At 41.1% G+C, this 18210-nt stretch overlaps 1 protein-coding gene across 1 annotated transcript; it reads right to left on the bottom strand.

Moving 5' to 3' along the window:
• Positions 1–1996: 1996 nt before the first annotated feature.
• Positions 1997–17868, bottom strand: fra10ac1 (FRA10A associated CGG repeat 1). Its single transcript, XM_070991402.1, has 14 exons — positions 17778–17868; positions 16471–16550; positions 16088–16180; positions 15500–15545; positions 15182–15258; positions 14959–15042; positions 14721–14805; positions 13281–13326; positions 6034–6147; positions 4918–4960; positions 4206–4339; positions 3951–4001; positions 3029–3113; positions 1997–2192 (listed from the first exon to the last, which is right to left on the bottom strand). Exons 1-14 carry the CDS (start codon positions 17793–17795, stop codon positions 2150–2152), a joined length of 999 nt encoding a protein of 332 aa, XP_070847503.1. The 5' UTR covers positions 17796–17868; the 3' UTR covers positions 1997–2149.
• Between the last annotated feature and the right edge of the window lie 342 nt (positions 17869–18210).

The raw sequence follows: 18210 nt of genomic DNA on the forward strand, positions 1-18210 counted from the left end.
GAATGAACTCTTAGAGTGAAACCTTGGGCTTAGCTGCGACAGCGCTCGTTCTTAGTCACGTATCGTGCCGGGATCTTAGAGGCTCCAAAGCTGGATGAGCCTCGGGGGAAAGAGGATCAGTGGATTGGTTCTGATCCCTGCCTGATACAGTGTTGTCTGGTCATGCTGATCAACACCCAGTGTCCTCCCTGCAGATGCTGCATGCAGAAAAGTGGAGTTTGTGTGGTGTTTTGTCATTATTTTAAGTATACAGTCACCTAGAAGACAACAAATGTCACTCACTCAAACTTTGACTGTCAAACCCCTCCACTGAAAAATGTGTTTTCCTTCCTTCACTTAGATGTTTGAGCTTCACTGTGCAGAATGTTGCAAGTGCAGAGCTTGACACTGGAAGGCTGTTTTCACTTTCTTCTGATGAATGTGAAAACAGAGAGCGTCTCAATGCTCACCTAAACCCTTAAGACGTGCATGATTTTGCAACTACTTTGAAAGCCAGTTGTGGTTCAGTATGCAACACGTTCAGTACGTGTGATGTTTGAACTTGAGACCTCTGGCACACATAGGAGTAGTTCATTTTAAACTAGCTAATTCTACTTTTTTGTTGAAAGACCATACCAAACACAACTGATTTTTGAAGGAAGGCGTTTTTTTTATATGTATGTTAAAACACAGTATGGAGTTAATTCAGTTGTTATTTGGGACTCATAAACTCTCAGGACATTCGTAAGGACCTGAAATGTGAAGACAAGAGTGTTGACAACACAACTGATCAACTGTGAGGTCATCCAGGTGTACAAGTACAGCCAGGGGCCAAGTAACGACCCACCGCTGCTCAACAACAACAGGCTGTTATTATTCGATGTACCATTCGCTACGCTTAACCTTAGCTTATGTTGCCATGAATCACACAGTAAGTGACTTCTCCTGAGAAAGTTACGAGACAGACAGAGCAGGAAGGGGTAAAGTAACTGCCTTTATTTAAGCCAAGGTCTATAATCTCCCAGCAACCTCACGCAGTTTCCTTCTGTGGAAGTTGAAATGAAAGCAGCTCTTCAATTTGCCCTTGGCCAGACAGACACCTCCAGCTAATCCTTGTTGTGTTTTTTTAAGAGCAGTGCTTGGCTCTTTTGTACGCCTAGTTCACTGACTTTCTCTCACACGAGAAAGGGTATCAAAAAATGAGCCAAATGTACAGTACAGGGTTAATTAATGACGTAATTTTGACATTTTAAAATAAGAGTCTGCAGCCATGCTAACAGCTCCATGAGGCTGCACTGGTGCTTTCAGCTAAATGCTAACATTAGCATGCTAACATCCATCCATCCATCCATCCATCCATCGTCTATACCCGACTATTCCTTTGGTTGCGGGGGGGCTGGAGCCTATCCCAACTGTCAACGGGTGAGAGGCGGGGTACACCCTGAACTGGTCGGCAGCCGATCGCAGGGCAACATATTACAGACATACAACCATTCACGCTCACAGTCACACCCAGTTAGCCTAATGAGCATGTTTTTGGTCTGTGGGAGGAAGCCGGAGTGCCTGGAGACAACCCACGCATGCACGGGAAGAACATGCAAACTTCAGCACTTCAACACAGAAAGGCCCTGTCCGACCTAGAGATCGAACCGGTGACCTTCTTGCTGTGAGGCACACGCACTACCTGCTGCCCCACCGTGCCACCGCATGCTAACATGTTGAATGTCATTAGTTTTTCAAATATTTGTTCATAATCAAAGTAGCTCTAGATGAAAGGTTATCAGTGGAATCACTTTATTCACAAATACAATTCATCTCAAAGGAACATAAATGTCTGCACCAAATTCCATGGCAATCCATCCAAAAGTGGTGGTGTCATTTCAGTCTGGGCCAAAGTTGTGGACTCTAGAGCCACGCTGCTACCATGGCTAAAAATATTTTCAATTACTACCCGCTGTGATAGTGGTGGGATTGAAACAGTGTGGTGACAGTCGTGTAAAATAAAGGCTCTGACAGGTACAGGATAAACATGAAGTTTATTTCTGTAGCAGTACTGAAACATTCAGTCAAAGAGACCTACACGCACACAAGACTCAAACAGAACATGCTTAATGTCAGCGGCACACAGAAGGAAGCGTCGTCACAGCAGGGTTGCCGCTGATACCAGCAGTCAAAGAAACATATCTTCAAAGTATTCATCAAACTCCTCCTCCCTAGACACATAAAACAAACAAAAATCACAGAAGTGTTAGTTCCTGTCATGCACGCCACTACACAGACTTAAATTCTTTGTATGGGTGGCCCCTGACTAACTCTGGCAATGTTAGCACTATGCTTTTTTATTTCATTTACATTTTATTCAAGCTCTAGATGATATGACTTGATGTGGAGTAGCAAGCATCGGCACAGAATACAAACAAATAGAGACGGGCAGCAAAAAAAAAGAAGACTTTTTTTAAACAAAGGCTAGAATAACTCAGAAAGGCATTAAATGTACTCACTCGTCTCAACTGAATATATCAAAGCAGCTGGTATGAATGTGATACTTGTTTTTACATTTAAATAAGACATGATATTCCTCTCCGACATCATTATCGTTACACAAATCATAGAACCATGACTCACAGGATCAGATCAATGCTGTGCTAAAGTCATTTGGAGGCAGCGCAACGGTTCAGAAGCATTACCATTACATATTATCCAGAGTGTTTTGTCTGGAGGTCAGAGTTTTACTCGTGTGTGTGTGTGTGTGTGTGTGTGTATGTGCGCTTGAATAAACACTGTCTCTTTCTGTTGACATTTTCACTTATATCAGATCTTTCTGAGAGCAGAAATCCAAATGTCAGGAGAAGCGTGACAGGAACAGGTTAAAGCTCTGGTGACTTCCCTGACAGTTTAGGACAGCTTTGTGCAAGGTGCCTCAGTGGTCTGCATGCTGTGCTATATAGAGATCGCTAACCTATGTAGGCTAAGCGATTAGACTGTCTCTGATGGTCTTAAAGCATCTGACAGGGTGTGGTTTAATGTGAACATTAGCTGTTAACCTCACCTTGACTTTTCCTCCAATGCGGGGGCGGGTCCTCGCCAGTGGTCGGCCTCTGATTGGCCCTCTGGCTCATCACCAGCATCAGAGTCTAGAGGAAGAGAGAAAGTCAGACTTCCAGGGTGAAAAAAATGGGTCGACCAACAGCCCCCGTTCGTCAGTTTTAATGTCAGCGGCATATGTTTGCCCCCTAACCAGAGCCAAACCACATCACATTGAGCAAAACACTAATTATGGGTTCACCAGTCCCTTGTTGGATGTAGCCATTTTCCAGGAGCTATCATAACCTTAAAGTCCCTAATCCTCCGTGAACGCATTGTGCACTAATTACATGATTTTCTAAGATTCCAACACTTTATCAAGTTCAGCCTTCAACAACCACCTCAAATACGTGAGACCGAGACAAAGACAGAAAGTGTGAGAGTGCCTCTGGTTCCATTGCATGTTGAAATAACCTCTGGACATAAAAATGTAGTTTTTGTGTTCCACTTCACCCTCCCACCACCCATCCATCCATCCAGACAGACCCTGGAATAAACAGAACAGGGACACAGTGGCAAAGACATACTTCATTTCATTCTGCTCACAGTGAAGGGCAAAAAGACGAGGAAGAATGCCAAAAAGTTGAGAGGAACTGGGAGTAAGACGGCTGAGAAAAAGCAGACCTGCTGTCAGTCTATTACTATTCACTACAGGGCTAATGGATGGGCTTCCAAACAGGACTGTGAGGGTGTTTTCACATGTCACGGTCTGGAGGCCTGGGGGAGGTAGATCATAAACTGTCCAATGTGTGTGTGTTTTAAATGTGGGAGGTACTTCTGAGTGTGTGCATGTGTGTGTGCGTGTGCGTGTGCGTGTGCGTGTGTGTGTGTGTGTGAGAGAGAGAGAGAGAGAGAGAGAGAGAGAGGGAGAGAGTTATGAGCGCTACCTTTGTCTGAGTTCTGCGAGTCCTCTGAGCTGCTGGAAGAGGCAGGGTGATCTGTAGAGTCAGAAAACAAAGCATGTTTTAATCAGAAGGGAGCTGATACAAAACAATAATGTTAAACACAAGATAAAAATGGAAATTATATCATTTCCAAGAACAAATTATAAACAAGGCTGCTCCCACAAGCTGTTCGCATCTGATGAGATTACTGGCCTAATTAATGGGACAGTTGAGTTGGAGAGAGGAGAGGAGTCTTACCTCTGTGCCTCTTGTGTTTGTGCTTCTTGGAGTGTGAAGACAATCTCTTCCTCCTCCTCTTCTTCTTCTTCTTCTGTAGTGGCTCCTGGTTCTCCTCCGATAACCTTTTAGGCTTTGCTTTCACCTCCTTCCTCCTGCAAACAGATTCACACTGTGAACAAACTGCACTCACCTTATAAAGCAGCCAATTATATCACTATTTGGAAGACATCCTGAATTCCTTCAGGGCGAAAGGCACTTTCAGAGGCCTTTGAATTAATCTTGGCGAGAACTTTAAATGCATGAAAGCTTTCCATACATTTTGCCACAAAGTCTGCTGGAGCACTAAGAGCGACTTTTAAAATCCTAACAGTAAAAAGCCTTGGCATCTCATATCTAAAGCCTGACTTTTGCAGATTACAGCAATCTTTATTCCGATTTCCATCCATAACCAGCTCGAGCTACATTATCACATTCAGCCGTGTCCAGATTCCGGAATAATACTGGAAATAACAAAATTTGATTTACTACAATCAGGACTGGTAAGGTCAGACAGACATAAATTGTGGTTTGAATCCTAAACCCCTGCATGCTACAAAATAATGTGTGCTGACTGTCCATGATGACCTGCCCTACTTCTGGCAGACCAGTGCACACTCTTTAAAAATCACTCATCGTGGGTGAAAAGATATACATTTTTAATGTAAAAATGTCTCAAAGGTAAAAAGCTTACTGGTGGTGGTGGTTGAGTTTGAAAGAGCATTCAGGGCACAGTCCTAGAACAGAAACATCATCATTACCGACTCAAACACAAGAATGGCTGAAGATATGTTTTCATTGCTTTTAATTCTTTTAATCTCATTATTATTAAAGCATTTATAAAGGTCCGGTAACATTCATTCTTGCCCTTCATACCCATTCTTCCTCTTATGAGGTCACACATACAGGATTAAGTCAAAGAGCAAGAGGGAATTTACAGATACAATTCAGAAACCCATTTAATAGTTTTCTCACAAAATTTATCATTGCATTTATTAGCTTATTAGTTGTATTAATTTATTCACCTCTGGTGACAGAGCACATTTTCTTGAAATTACTGTGAGCATTAGACCTGAGTTTCACTTTAAATGTGTGTTGCTCCTAAATATAAATGCTGCAACAAATGTGTGTAAACTGAGAAAATAATTCGACCGTACACATAAATAACACTATCACCTGTATGCATGTGGAAAACTCATCCAGGTTGAAATGTTAGTAAATAACTTCAGTAAAGAGAAGAAGACCAAGGACGGAACTCTGTGGAACTCCTGTTTCACTCTGTCTGTTAATAATAACACACTGAGATTTGAAACTATGTTACATTGAAATGCTCAGTTGTTTTGAGAAATGTATTCATCAATTTATATTCATTAATTCACAGCAACATCATCCTTATCTATTACATTTCTCCAATGTGCCTCGCTGAGTTTACGCTCCAGGGTCACCAGACTGTTTCATTACTGTCAAAACATTTATGACTGTCAAAACACTGAATTTACAATTACTACAAATTGGATTACATTTTTAGTTGATGAGGAGAAACTTGTCTGGATGTGACCTGTTGCACTTGCTTGTTAAAACAGTCTGTCATTTCTTGCTTGACTGAGTTAACTATGACTGGTGGGTCCTCCAATTACGGTAATTATTCTAACAGGATTTTCTGCAGTATGATACCTGAAGGAGGATTATTATGTGCTAGGTCTTAGACGGGAACCCCTACCAGGCCACAGCCACACACAGCCACACACAGCCACACACAGCCACACACACACTTTTACAAAGAATGAGCAGAAAAAAAATAAGTATTTACTGAGTTTGACCAATGCATTTCTCTTCTCGCCGTGTTCCACGTAGGCAAAATTCACCTCCCAGCTTTTTAGGCCTTCCTGCTTCTCACAACGTTTGTTCCCACACTGGAACTGACCTGGGAGACCAGAGAGCAGATGTACAGTGCATATAGAAAAACACATATTTCAATTACATTTACATTCTTGTGGCATTTTAGCCGTTTATCCCTTATCCACAGCAATCTACAATGTACGCAAGTGGCGAAATGTCTTATTTGTTGATGTAAGAGGTAAAGAACAAACAAGCCACAGAACAATGTCAGTGAATGCACAAACATTCTTGTGTGTAAAGATTTATCATCTATGATATAGAGCCAAAGAACAAATTCTAAAAAACAACACAACTGATGAGGGACTATAAATCTGTAAACACTTCAGTTTCTGCTGTCCCTCGCCCCCCCTCCATCTATCTCTACACCCCGTCCTCCTTAACCCCCCACCCCTTCTCATCTCCCTTTCTTCACCTCCCCTCACACCCTCAGGCCTCACTCCAGCCGCTGCACAGCCTGCCCATTATCCCTAGAGGAGCTTAAGGTGGCATTGATCTGGTCTCCAGGGTTCCTCCAGATTGTAGCAGAGGAAGAGAGTGCGTCAGAGCAGTCCATTCTTGGCACAGGAGCAGGAAAGGCTCCTTACTCTGTGAGAGGAAAGTGATGCCGGTCCTCACCTGCCTAAGATTGAGGCTGTAAACAGGCATACTTTCCCTTCACGTGCTGTATTAGATTAGGAACGATGACGTCAGCTAAAAAAGACACTTCTGGCTCCCGTCCTGGGTTTTGATGAGGTTTGCTCAGTTCATTTGCAAGGGTCTGATGTTACATTCAATTAAGTAAAATGAAATCAGAAAATATGAGTTTTAAGCTGAAATTTAGGGGCTGTCAATGTGCCACTGCAGTTTTAAAGCAGAATATTGAGATGTATTTTAATTTCTTTTTCTGGACTAGTGGACAGCATACAGTAACTACATTTCCTTTTTTGATTTCTGTTTTTCAACACCCAACCTTTACCCTTGTAAGCCATAAACATTCAACATTGTTTTTATGATACCTCATGATCCTTTACTTACAGTATGTCAAACTTTATGGTTGCTCACCTCAATGATTCTGCAATAAAAAACATAACCGCACAAATCTTTCAGCAACTTGGCAACTTCTCATTTCTGAGGTTTGGTTTTTTTATTTGAAAGCTGCTAACTGTCTGACTAATACCTAGTCCAGACCTCTGGCCTTACGAAATATTATACTCATTAATGAATCAACCACTTCTGTATCATAGAAAAACAGCAACAATTTGATGGCTTGAATTGATAACTTGGACATGTAAGTGCTTAATAACCACACAAGCAGATATACGTATATGTTCACCTATCTCCATTCAAAATGTCTTCAAACAACAAATGTTAATGTATCCCTTTAAATCCTTGATGGCTGGTCCTTTCTGACACTATATGGGTGTGACTTGGGACAAGGCCATCTTTTCAACCCGGTGCCAACACGACAAGAGAATCCTGTGTTCACCATCACCAGTGACGTCAATTACAAATGCAATGGAATTCTCCCATGATATCTTCCTCGCTCCATCACGCACACAAAGAGAGTCGATCAGATCCACCTTCTATATGTTCACATACCTGCTTTTATCTGTAGAGATAGGAAGTAAACGCCTCTTCTTTGCCTACACGGAACTGAAAGCCCTTGAACAAGGCACTGAATCCCCTCGCTGCTGCAGAGAAACAGCTCAGTGTCGAATATAAAAGAATGTGATATATTCGAAGGTTACCACATGGAGAGTGTGAATGCGTCTGACCCTGCAGCTACTCACAACCACAACCCTGGAGAGCGAAGTCAATAGAAATCGGTTTCTGGACAACCATTTTCGAAAATAAATGTCAAAGACAAAATATAATCAAGGTCAGCAAACAATTGTTCACATTTCTGATAGTTTTCAGCCCACAGGTCCCACATTTTCTCATGTGAAAGCTAATAAGCACATCTTTAGTCACTGGTGTTGAGCTTAGAAGCCAGATTTTTAAAATAGTGCCACACAGAGCATCCCTATTTTACAGAAGAAGCTTTACACTATACATCCTGTATGGGTCTGTGCGGACAGTTTTACAAATAATGGATCTCCACTGAGTTTTGCTGATAAGTAGTGGGTATCCTCACACATCACGTGAGCCTCACATGCCCCATGAAAAGAGCTGCCACCAGGTTAGCTGAGTAAACCCGTTAAGAGAGGAAACTACTGTCCTCCTACGTCAATGGTCACTAATGCCACCAGCCCACTGCCTGAGATCAAGACGGATACACCACAGGACAGATGGCTGCATGATTAACATTCTGGATGAAGTCACAGGGCAGTGACCTGAGCCAGTGATCTTTCACTTTTAAATCACTCTTGGATAGCAATTGAAAAAAGGACACACTATAAAACTATGCCTGTTTTTTGAGGAAATATCCTAATTTAACAGGTTAAGTTCTCAGGGGATGCTGACCAAACAGGCAAAACAGCTCAGACCTCATGACACCACAGACTCTCATTTAAAAGAATACTTGGTCTTTTTTGGGGAAAGGCATCTATTCACAGACTTGGTGAGAGTTAGATGAGAAGATTGACACAAGTCAATCTCAAGTAAGTAAATATGTGCCGGTTAGCTTAGCTTAGCATAAAGGCTGGGAATAGAGGGAAACAGCTAGCCAAGCTCCTTCAAAAGGTGACAAAGTCCGCCTACCAGCGTAGGTGCAGAACTATTTTTTGATCCGGCACGGTCACTTCCTGGGGTCTTCCTGGGGTAACAGCAGGGTTGCTAGGCAACCTGTAGAATGAAGTCACCCCCACCTTTTTGTCTAGTGCTTAATCTCTGTGCTAATTTAGGATAACCAGCTGCTGGCTGAATGTGGCATCAATCTTCTCACCTAACTCTCTGCAATAATGGGAATAAGCGTACGTTTCAAAATGTCAAACTGCTCCTTTAATGTCACGGCTTTGGAGAACAGCTGCTGTTGCAAAACTATACAAATATTCATCATGGAGCTGCCAAATGCACTCATCAACTTCCACCGATAGTGAGGAACTTGTGTGCAGAATGTAATGGCTCCGCCTAAAGCTACATAAAGAGCAGCTGACGTGAAAAGTGATCAGTGTTGTCAGTATATACTTGGGCCAAACACATAGTTTGCCCGCAACCAAAACAGTAGTTTTGTATCCTCAAAGTGTCGACCTGACTGAAAAGTCTGTCAGAATGCTGCGTTCATGTGCAATACTTATTCTGTTTGTGAATTCAGGGCTGTTTTCCAGCCAGCTCTTGATACTCATCACCCCCTACCCCACCGCTCCTTGGGGTCGACCACCTTTAATAAATTCTGGGCCTGTGGGAAACACTGAACGATCCACTCTCACTGCCTGCCGGCAGATTTTTCAAATATTGGGAATGTAACTGGCATCCAAAAGACTGATACTTTCTCCATCCACACGTGGATCAAATTTACCCTTTTTTATGTCTGTCTTCCACATTGACAAGTCGTCCAGACTGCTCATCTGAAGTTCAACACTCTATTTTGCTATTTTTATTTACTCTACAGCATCCTGTTAACGAAGTAGAGCAAAGAGCATGACGTTTATGTTTTCTACTGTGTGTGTTGGCTCCATTTGTCTCTGCAGACTATTGAGATATACTTACATTTCTTGATTTTAATGCACAACACCCTATTTACATGCGTAGATAAACACATTAAAACAATGAAAACATAGACACTGGCAGTCTCTGTTGTTAGACTGGGCAACTCTGAAGGCTTTATGGGCTGTGGGCTAATGAGCTATAACTTCTAACACTTAGAATATATTCAGTAACATCTCCAAGGTTTATTTATTTTGTCTGGCACAACAGAGCACAGGAGGATATCCTTACAAAGCACAAATCCTGTCTGCATTTGGACATAGGCCAGGCTAAAGCAACTGAGAAGATCTCACCTTTTAAGTGGGCTATCACTTTCATTTTACTTAAAACAGAAAATTAAAGGAAACTGCCAGGATGTACTATAATGTGACACTGTTCGAACTCAACAGACTAAATGCTATATATGAACCTGACAAATAGGTCTGATGATGGGGCAGACGTAGGATCAGACAGATAAATGAAAGAAACTCGGGCAAGAGCAAGTTGAAATGAGTAAAAATGTTACATCACAAATCCACAACAGCAGAATTAAACTGAAATCTGAGGTCATTCAGTCAATAACTTATGACAAATATAATGTCACAGTGCAGATTTGAAGTGGCCTCACACTCCAGCTAAGTGTTGGTTAAACAAAGGCAGCAGACATGAGTCAAACCTGATTCCTGCACTGAAGTTAAATGTGTGGGAGCGAACATTTTCAAACCATTTTTTAAAGACAGGAGAGTTACATAAGCCAAGACCGTACTCCATTTACTTTGACAGGAGGCCCAAAAAAATAAGTCTGGCCTCAACTACCTTTGGCCTTTGACTCCCCCCTGACAGCAAGACTAAAGTTCAATTTATACCAGAAGAGAAACACACAGAAAAACATGGCTTGGTATGTAGCGCCTGCAGGCCTTACAACCCACATGTGCATCTGCTCCAGCCTAAGAGACTCTCAAGACACATTTTAATATCCAACATGCTCATTCAGTGGGGGATTTATCTGTTACAGTAACACATTTAATTGGAAGCAAAGATGATACTTGGCCACATAGCTCCATCATAGTTTCATGTGCTGATGAAGAAAGAAATTACATAGACTTTGGTTGTATGACTTAAAGGTACTATGTAGCGTTTTTGACCACTAGGAGTGCTATAGAGTAGATGCATATGTAGACACATGAACAGAGGGGATACATGTTCCTGCCACCAGTTTGAAGCTATTTGACTGATCAGCAGTTGTGGAAGTAATGCGGAAGGAAGCACAGCAAGGCACCAATGAATGTAGAGAAGAAGAATTGTAAGATATCAAAAATGGATGGGATGATGATGAAAGATTTGCAGAAAAATTCACTTTGTAAACTTTCTGTGAGGAAGACAAAACCTTTGTTAGACCTCAAGAAACACTGACTTTAAAAAGTGTTAATCCACGAGGCACCTTTAAGGTTTGTCTATCGCTGCTTTTGTCAACTCAAGGACTTTTCTGGTATCCTGTTTCCCTCCTACACAACTAAAGAAGAATTCATGTGAATCAGAGGTATGAATGAGGATTAGACAAAAGGGAGGAAGATGACATGTGATCCTGCTCTCATGTATTTGATTCAAGGACACAATCTTTTTCTTCTCATTCTCCACCTCTTAAAAGGCAACTATAGATCAATTTCTTGAAGAACAGAGATGGAAACCTTTTCATACCGCACATTCCTCCATCTCATATCACACTGTGGCCATGAACAGAAAGGTTGCTGCTCCCTCTAATCTGCCCTTTTGGGTGGAGAGCAGTCAACATGCCTAATATCACCATGACCTGAAGTACACAGGCAGCAGGAAGTGATTAAGAGATGATTTTCAAAAAGGTGTCCACAGCAGAGTGGAAGTGCAGTGACCCTTATACAGAGATCCAGGATCAGTTTAACTGGGGAAAAGTTCAATCACGTCTATTTTGTCTGTCAGCAGAAGTCGAGTCTGGTCACCTGACAAGTGTAGCAGCTGAGCCTCACCACATTCAGTCCAATAACTGAACATCAAACCCAACCTTCTTGGTGATGACTCATCTGCAGTTTGTACAGATTTTGCAGTCGAGTGCCTGTGTTTGAATGATCCACTTCAACGGCCTTTAAATCAAATAAAGCTCAATGATAAACACTTCTTCCACCTTTAACTTGCGACACAACCTTTTTTAAGTGTTTTCTCCACACCTGAATGAGGACATTGGGTCCACCTTACGGGATTACATTAGTATTGATTTCTCTCGCGAGTTTGGTTACACATGCTCTAAATAGTGCTCAGGAAGTATTTCTATGGGAATCGTTAATGTACACAAATCACAGACAGCTGAAGTGAAGCGTCTCTAACCTGATCTAATCTCACTTCCTGTAGAGTATTGCTTCAGGGGGTGACCTGTCAGAGACCAGGATTACATAGTCTTAATCTGGAACAATATATTGGCTTAGTCAGCTTTCTCAGACATACTATGTCTGCTTGTGCGGCTGCACTGATGTAAACATTAGTGTGTATGGCTCAGGGCATATCAATAAGCTGTCAAGGCAGGTTTGCCCTCACCGAGTTATTGATATGTCTTTCCAGGTAAACCTATAAATGCCCGTCACTGTGACAAGAAGGAGCAGTAGACGGAGTGGAGGTGTTGTACTAAGCCCAAACAATTAACAGACGGTAATCGTCAAAGCCCTGCCAACCTTTCAAAAGTAGGCTGCATCACAAGTGCAGGGGTAGAAAGAGGTTTTCCTCCTGGTGTCAGAAATAAACAGGAATCCAAATGTTAGGTACAAGGGAACATTTGTGTGAACCAACAGATCAATTGCCCCGATCAATAACTGAATGGTACGAACAGTCCCTGAACACTGGGAGCCACAAGAAAACAAGATAACTTGAGTGGAAAGTGAAATATGGGAAAGGTTTTGATGCTTTTCAAGCAAATACACCAAAAGCACATGAAAGAAGCATATTTGAATAATAGTCTTAGATGTGGAGTGACTTGCGTTAGAAAGTGTACACAGCATGGGGTCGACTGCTGTGTAAATTGCCTTTATCTCTGTCGCCATCTAGTGGAGACGATTGTGAATTGTTTTGTGGGCAGGATTGCAGCAGCTGTGTCCCTAACTAATTCTATATAGTATTTACATGCACACTAAATGCCATAGCATTACGTTTTATCAGTCAGTATACAAAAAAAAACACGCTTTTCTACTGAAAGGAAATGACAAAATAAGTCAAGTTTGGACTGCAAACTTAGACAGAAAGCAAAATGTCTTTCAGAAGATTGATCAGTTGGAGCCGTTTCACTGCCACCTACAATCGATTTTAATGTTTGTGAGCAGCTCCTCCATTTCCTTTGCATTATGGGAGAATCATGTCCATCAGCTGCGTGCTCAAAAATCAACTGTACTGAACAGGCATTCTGCCTAATTTGAGTACATTAAGTCACAGTGACTCTTTAGTTAAGAAGAATGTTTTCAGAGTAGAGCAGTATATACAAAATACAAAAAACAGACAGAAATGTATAAACACAGAATGGGGACAATGTTGCCATACCTTTGCCTGATACAACTTCATTCTCAGTCCGCCAACGAAATCCAAACTGCACAAATTTAAAAAGATCCATGTAAATTAGCAAAATCCTTTACAATGAAACAGCCAGAAACACAACATAAATTCCCATAATCTGATCAATCTTAAAGTAAGCTTTGCAATCTTTATTTAGGAATCCTTCTGCAGCTCAGTCTTTGAATAGCCGTTAGCATTCAACGGCATTTGAAGTGGAAGAGCTCAGTGCATCAGGGTCTGAATGCTGTTAAATAGCCGAACCAGTCTAAAATTAGACAGGCTAAATGTAAAATCTCGTCAGATGTGAAAGATACAACACATATCTTCATGTCAATACTATTTACAAATATTTCTGTCATGTTTTCTTGTGAATGGATGCTTTGCTTACTGTAGATGTAATTTGGGGTGTGCATGCACCATCTCCAATAGTTGGAATGATGCATCAAAGAACAGATGGCGCAGTCTTTGGTATTATTGCCAGTGCCTCTACATAGAGCTCTCACAGCACAATCTCCGTCTGTGGATTCATCTACATGCCGACATATTCACCCAACACAACTGATCAAAATTTGACTAAACTTGTGGGAATGATGCAGCTCGCGCCTACATTTGCAATCATTAACGAATATGACTAATTTGTAGGGGAATGTGGCAAGTTTTGAGTCAACTCGACTGATGGTGTGAGGACTGGGTTTATAATTTCAACTACTTTACCTCTGATAAGTATAGGTCAAATGGGGTGTTATGTGCTATATATGTATTTCATCTCTCAGAGATCTGACAGCCTGACACTCCGGAGATATCACGTGACTTTGATATTTGAGTACAGCATGATCAGACCAGCGGAGCCATAAGCACACTGCCCTTGGGTTTAAAATATTGTCACTTTTAAAGCCTGGCCTTGGACCAGAATGGGCACAGTGGTCACTGGAGACAGAGCACAGTGCAAAACACAGCAAACCCCAAACATTTATCTAACAGTGGTGGAGATTAGTGTCTGCGTTATGAAATATTAACCTTTACTCGTGGCAACACCACTGGGACAATTAGTGCCATTTTGAAGCACAGTGCAAAAATGGATCATCTTGCCAAGTCCTGGCAGTGGTGTCTGGGATGGCTGAGATGTCTATACTCAATGAATTCTGTAGTTACGTTTCACCTTAGAAGAACTTGTGTTTTTACCTCCTATTGCCAACATAGTCACCTGTATTCTGTTATGCTATTATTAGTGTGTCTAACACACAGCACAGATACACCCTTTACTTTCTTGTTTGAAACTGGCATCTTATTTCAGCATCTTAAAGCAGTCTTTAATCAGCAGGAGGCATGAGCCACCTGTTGCTGTATGTGCTGTCACATTGTTTGACATTTAATAAACGCCTACTGCGACTGCACCTCTGCTTAAGTCATTTCATCTATTCATCCCACCTTGTTTTCCTTGTATCTGCTGAGGTCAGCTATGCAGTACTCTTTAAACAGCTTGTCATAATACTTCTTGGCAAGTTCTTTTTCCCTGGAACAGAATAAGTCCAGAAGTAAGTGAGTGACTGCTCACATGTTAATAATTCCTTTAAAGAAAAAACATTTTCACAAAGGACAGAACAATAATCAAAAGAACACTGGATATTAAAGCAGCTTGTATGAACGGCTGACTGTGGACCATCACCATGTCATGTCTTCCTCGTCCTCGTCCCTCCACAGGAAGCGGTGATTCTCACGCAGCACATCCAGATCTGTTTTGTCTTTGGCTCTGAGGGAAAGAAAAGATTAAATGAGAGGGCTTATAATCACAAATAAACAGATAAGAACAATGCTCTGTTATGGTTAATATACTGTCTTTGTCTCAGAGTGACCGTTTGTCAAGCCCGACTGTCAGACGCAATACTTACGTAGAGCGTTTGAAGTCGGCCATCTGCCCTCCATAATAAAGTATGTAGTCCCCGACAAACTTCTTGTGCCGCTCAAACTGGAGACGTCTGCTTAAGGTCAGTCTCTCTTTTACTTTTGCAGACTGTGAAATGCAAACACAACTGAAATTTCCCACCTTCCTTAGTCTAAATAAAAGCACTTATATGATGACTGCTATATGATTTTTTTCCCAAAAGTGTAATGTGTGTAGTTTTAACAAAGTGTTTTATAATTTCATATATATTTCATATTAATCAATAAGAAAAAAACACAGAGCAAGGTAAATTGAAAAAGGATACAGCATTCATTGATATCAGGTGGGCTCTTCTGTTCCTGGCTTCCTCTCTGAAAAACAGAACAATGAGCTGCTTGAGTTTTGTTTTGAGTGTCTTGGTCTCTCTAAAGTCCCCCTAATTTTTTTTGAAACATGGATCAAAAGTGAGAACAATGGACTGACAGGAAACTATTGTAACACAAAGGAATAACGATCCCATTTGATTTTATGAGAAGCATAAATTAAAAAAACATCTTCTCTGGATGGTAATGTAAGGACAATGGGAAAATGTATCTAATTTTGGCAGCAATGATGAGTTTTCAAACATGAAAATTAAAATTGGATTTCTCTCATTTTAATTGTGTCGTACATCAGAAGCACACAGTTTGCAAATAAAATTTCGTTTTGACTGAATGATTTCATTTCACCATTGGCAATCCTTATATAGTCGCAGAACTGGCGTTAATCGCAATGTGAACAGGTAAATTCCATTTGACTGCAAAGGAGTAACAATTATTTTGAGATGACAGAAGTGAGCAGGAAGCTCTGCCATGATTGGAGATAAACCCAAATGTAAAACTATATGACTCTTATACTCTCACTGCAATTGTACCTGTCCAGTTCATTAGAGTGGAAGCTCCGGTGAGCCACCTTCGAGTGCCGACCTCTCTGGAACGGTTTCTGTAAGATCTCCTCCTCACGTTTCCTGACAAAGGTACAAATAAACACAGAAAGTTTATGTTGGTGGATGAGGCTGTCTACCAACATCAGTCTAAATGTAAGCTACTGGAGACAAGAGTTAAGCTGGTAGAAAAAGCACTCATGTTTATGCAGAATATATTAGCCTTTATATGACCTTTAAGACTTCCTATACAGCTAAACTCATTTTAGCATTTGGTCAGCACAGATACACAACCCCATGAGTTTTGAAGAGCAAAATTTGAATAAATTGGTAAATATATTATTGAGCCTTTGTAATTTAGTCTTTAATTTTACCTTTTAAGGCCTCTCTCTGAGGACTCTCCCCGCTCATCATCATCACTGAAGTCGGAGTCATATCCGCCTGCTCCGTGCACCTGAGGAAACACAGGAGTCCATTCTGATCACAGGTGATGCACTCAGACACACAAACACACCTGCTTGCAGAATGATGCATATTTTCACAGCATAACTGTGTGCATATATGAGTCCACAGGAATTCAGAAGCATGCTGTTAGGATCTGGACTGTTCAGTTTTGTTAATTCATTTTATTTTGTAGCCATCCCTCCTCGTGTGAACGTTTACTTTACTTCCTGTGTTTCCCGCCCCTGTGATTGTTTGATTATGTCCACCTGTGTCTGATTTGTCTCCTCCCCTGTCTATTTAAGTGAGTGTGTTTCCCTTTGTCGTGATCATCCCTAATGTGTGGCTTTCCTGTTCCCAGTGAAATTCGTAGTATATCTGGTAAGAGTCCCTTTTTCCCCGTTTTTTAGATAACTGCTGTGTTTCCCTGGAGCAGCTTTCTTGTTTTTGGATTTTGTTTGCCTTATGTTGTTAAATAAATCTTGTGAACTGCTTCTGTCCTGCCTTTTGTATAAGTCTGCATCATTGGGTTCACTTCCTTGTTTGTTGCCTGGCCTCTACATCTTAACACGAGGTATAATGAGTGACAGTTTACACAGTACTCTGAGTACTCTTACAAATGTTTCCCATTGCCCAAAAGTCAGATTATGACTGGTAATGTAGTAATCAGAATCAGCTTTATTCGCCAAGTATGTGCATACTGCATGAAGACACATCCAAAGAATTTGACTCCAGTTATTCTCAATGCACTTACACACAGTTGCAAGAACAGTATATAGGGAGGAAATTGACAATGTTACAGCTTAAAAACAGGGACAACAAAGCTGAACAAAGGTATGTAAACACAAACATAGAACTACTACATACATACAAGCAGGTGAAAAATAGCTGTGCGTACACACACACACACACACACACACACAAACACACACATATATATATTCCGCTTTTGTAAGGCATACAAAGAACATCTCGAGGTGCCATTTTGTGTGTTGTCCTTCAGCTGAAGTGTGGTATAATGCTGCTATTTGCTTAAAGCTTAATTGTAACCAGCAAAGCCGTCAAGAATGAAGACAGTAACGTTTGCAGGTAACGTAGGTAAGCCTACGGGCAATTGGCTAACTTACACTTAGGCTAATGTTATGTTAGCTAACAGGCTTGTAACAAATACATGAAACGCTAAATATCCGTTCAAACGTTTGCAAAAAAAAAAAAAAACACTTCAAACGATGTATGTTACCTTCACAAGATTATCCATGCGTTTCGTCACTTCAGTCTCCAGCAATTGCTGGCAAATGTTTACAAAAAGAAAGGCATGTCGCCGGATGATGACGTAGGAGAACGGAACGCAGTATGATGACGTCATTTCTAGCTTCATGAATTATTCTGAAAGAATCTGCTGAGAAAAGATGACATAAATATTAATACACCAGTCGTCGGGGCCACTTGAGTTCACATCTTGTTTTGTTGACATTAAAACTGAATTATTTGGATCACTATAAGCTACCGAAGGATGTGCCTCTGATCGCCAGTTCTTCGGTTTGCATTCATTTTATCACTTCGTTTATAAGCTCATTGTTGTCTTCATGTTTATCCATCGTAATAACACCCCTGTGTGGATAACCATATTCATCCATCAACCCATTATTTCAAATTACCCGATGTATTTACTA

Source organism: Chaetodon trifascialis, chromosome 21 (genome assembly GCF_039877785.1).
Source record: "Chaetodon trifascialis isolate fChaTrf1 chromosome 21, fChaTrf1.hap1, whole genome shotgun sequence".
NCBI lineage: Eukaryota > Metazoa > Chordata > Actinopteri > Chaetodontiformes > Chaetodontidae > Chaetodon > Chaetodon trifascialis.

Bases quoted from the DNA above. Each gene is read 5' to 3' on its own strand.
- fra10ac1 (XM_070991402.1), bottom strand. The intron at 15,546-16,087 runs GTACAATTGCAG...TCTGTTTTTCAG, and splicing joins CACTCTAATGAACTGGACAG to AGAGGAAGCCAGGAACAGAA. The intron at 4,340-4,917 runs GTAAGCTTTTTA...ATCTGTTTGCAG, and splicing joins AAACTCAACCACCACCACCA to GAGGAAGGAGGTGAAAGCAA.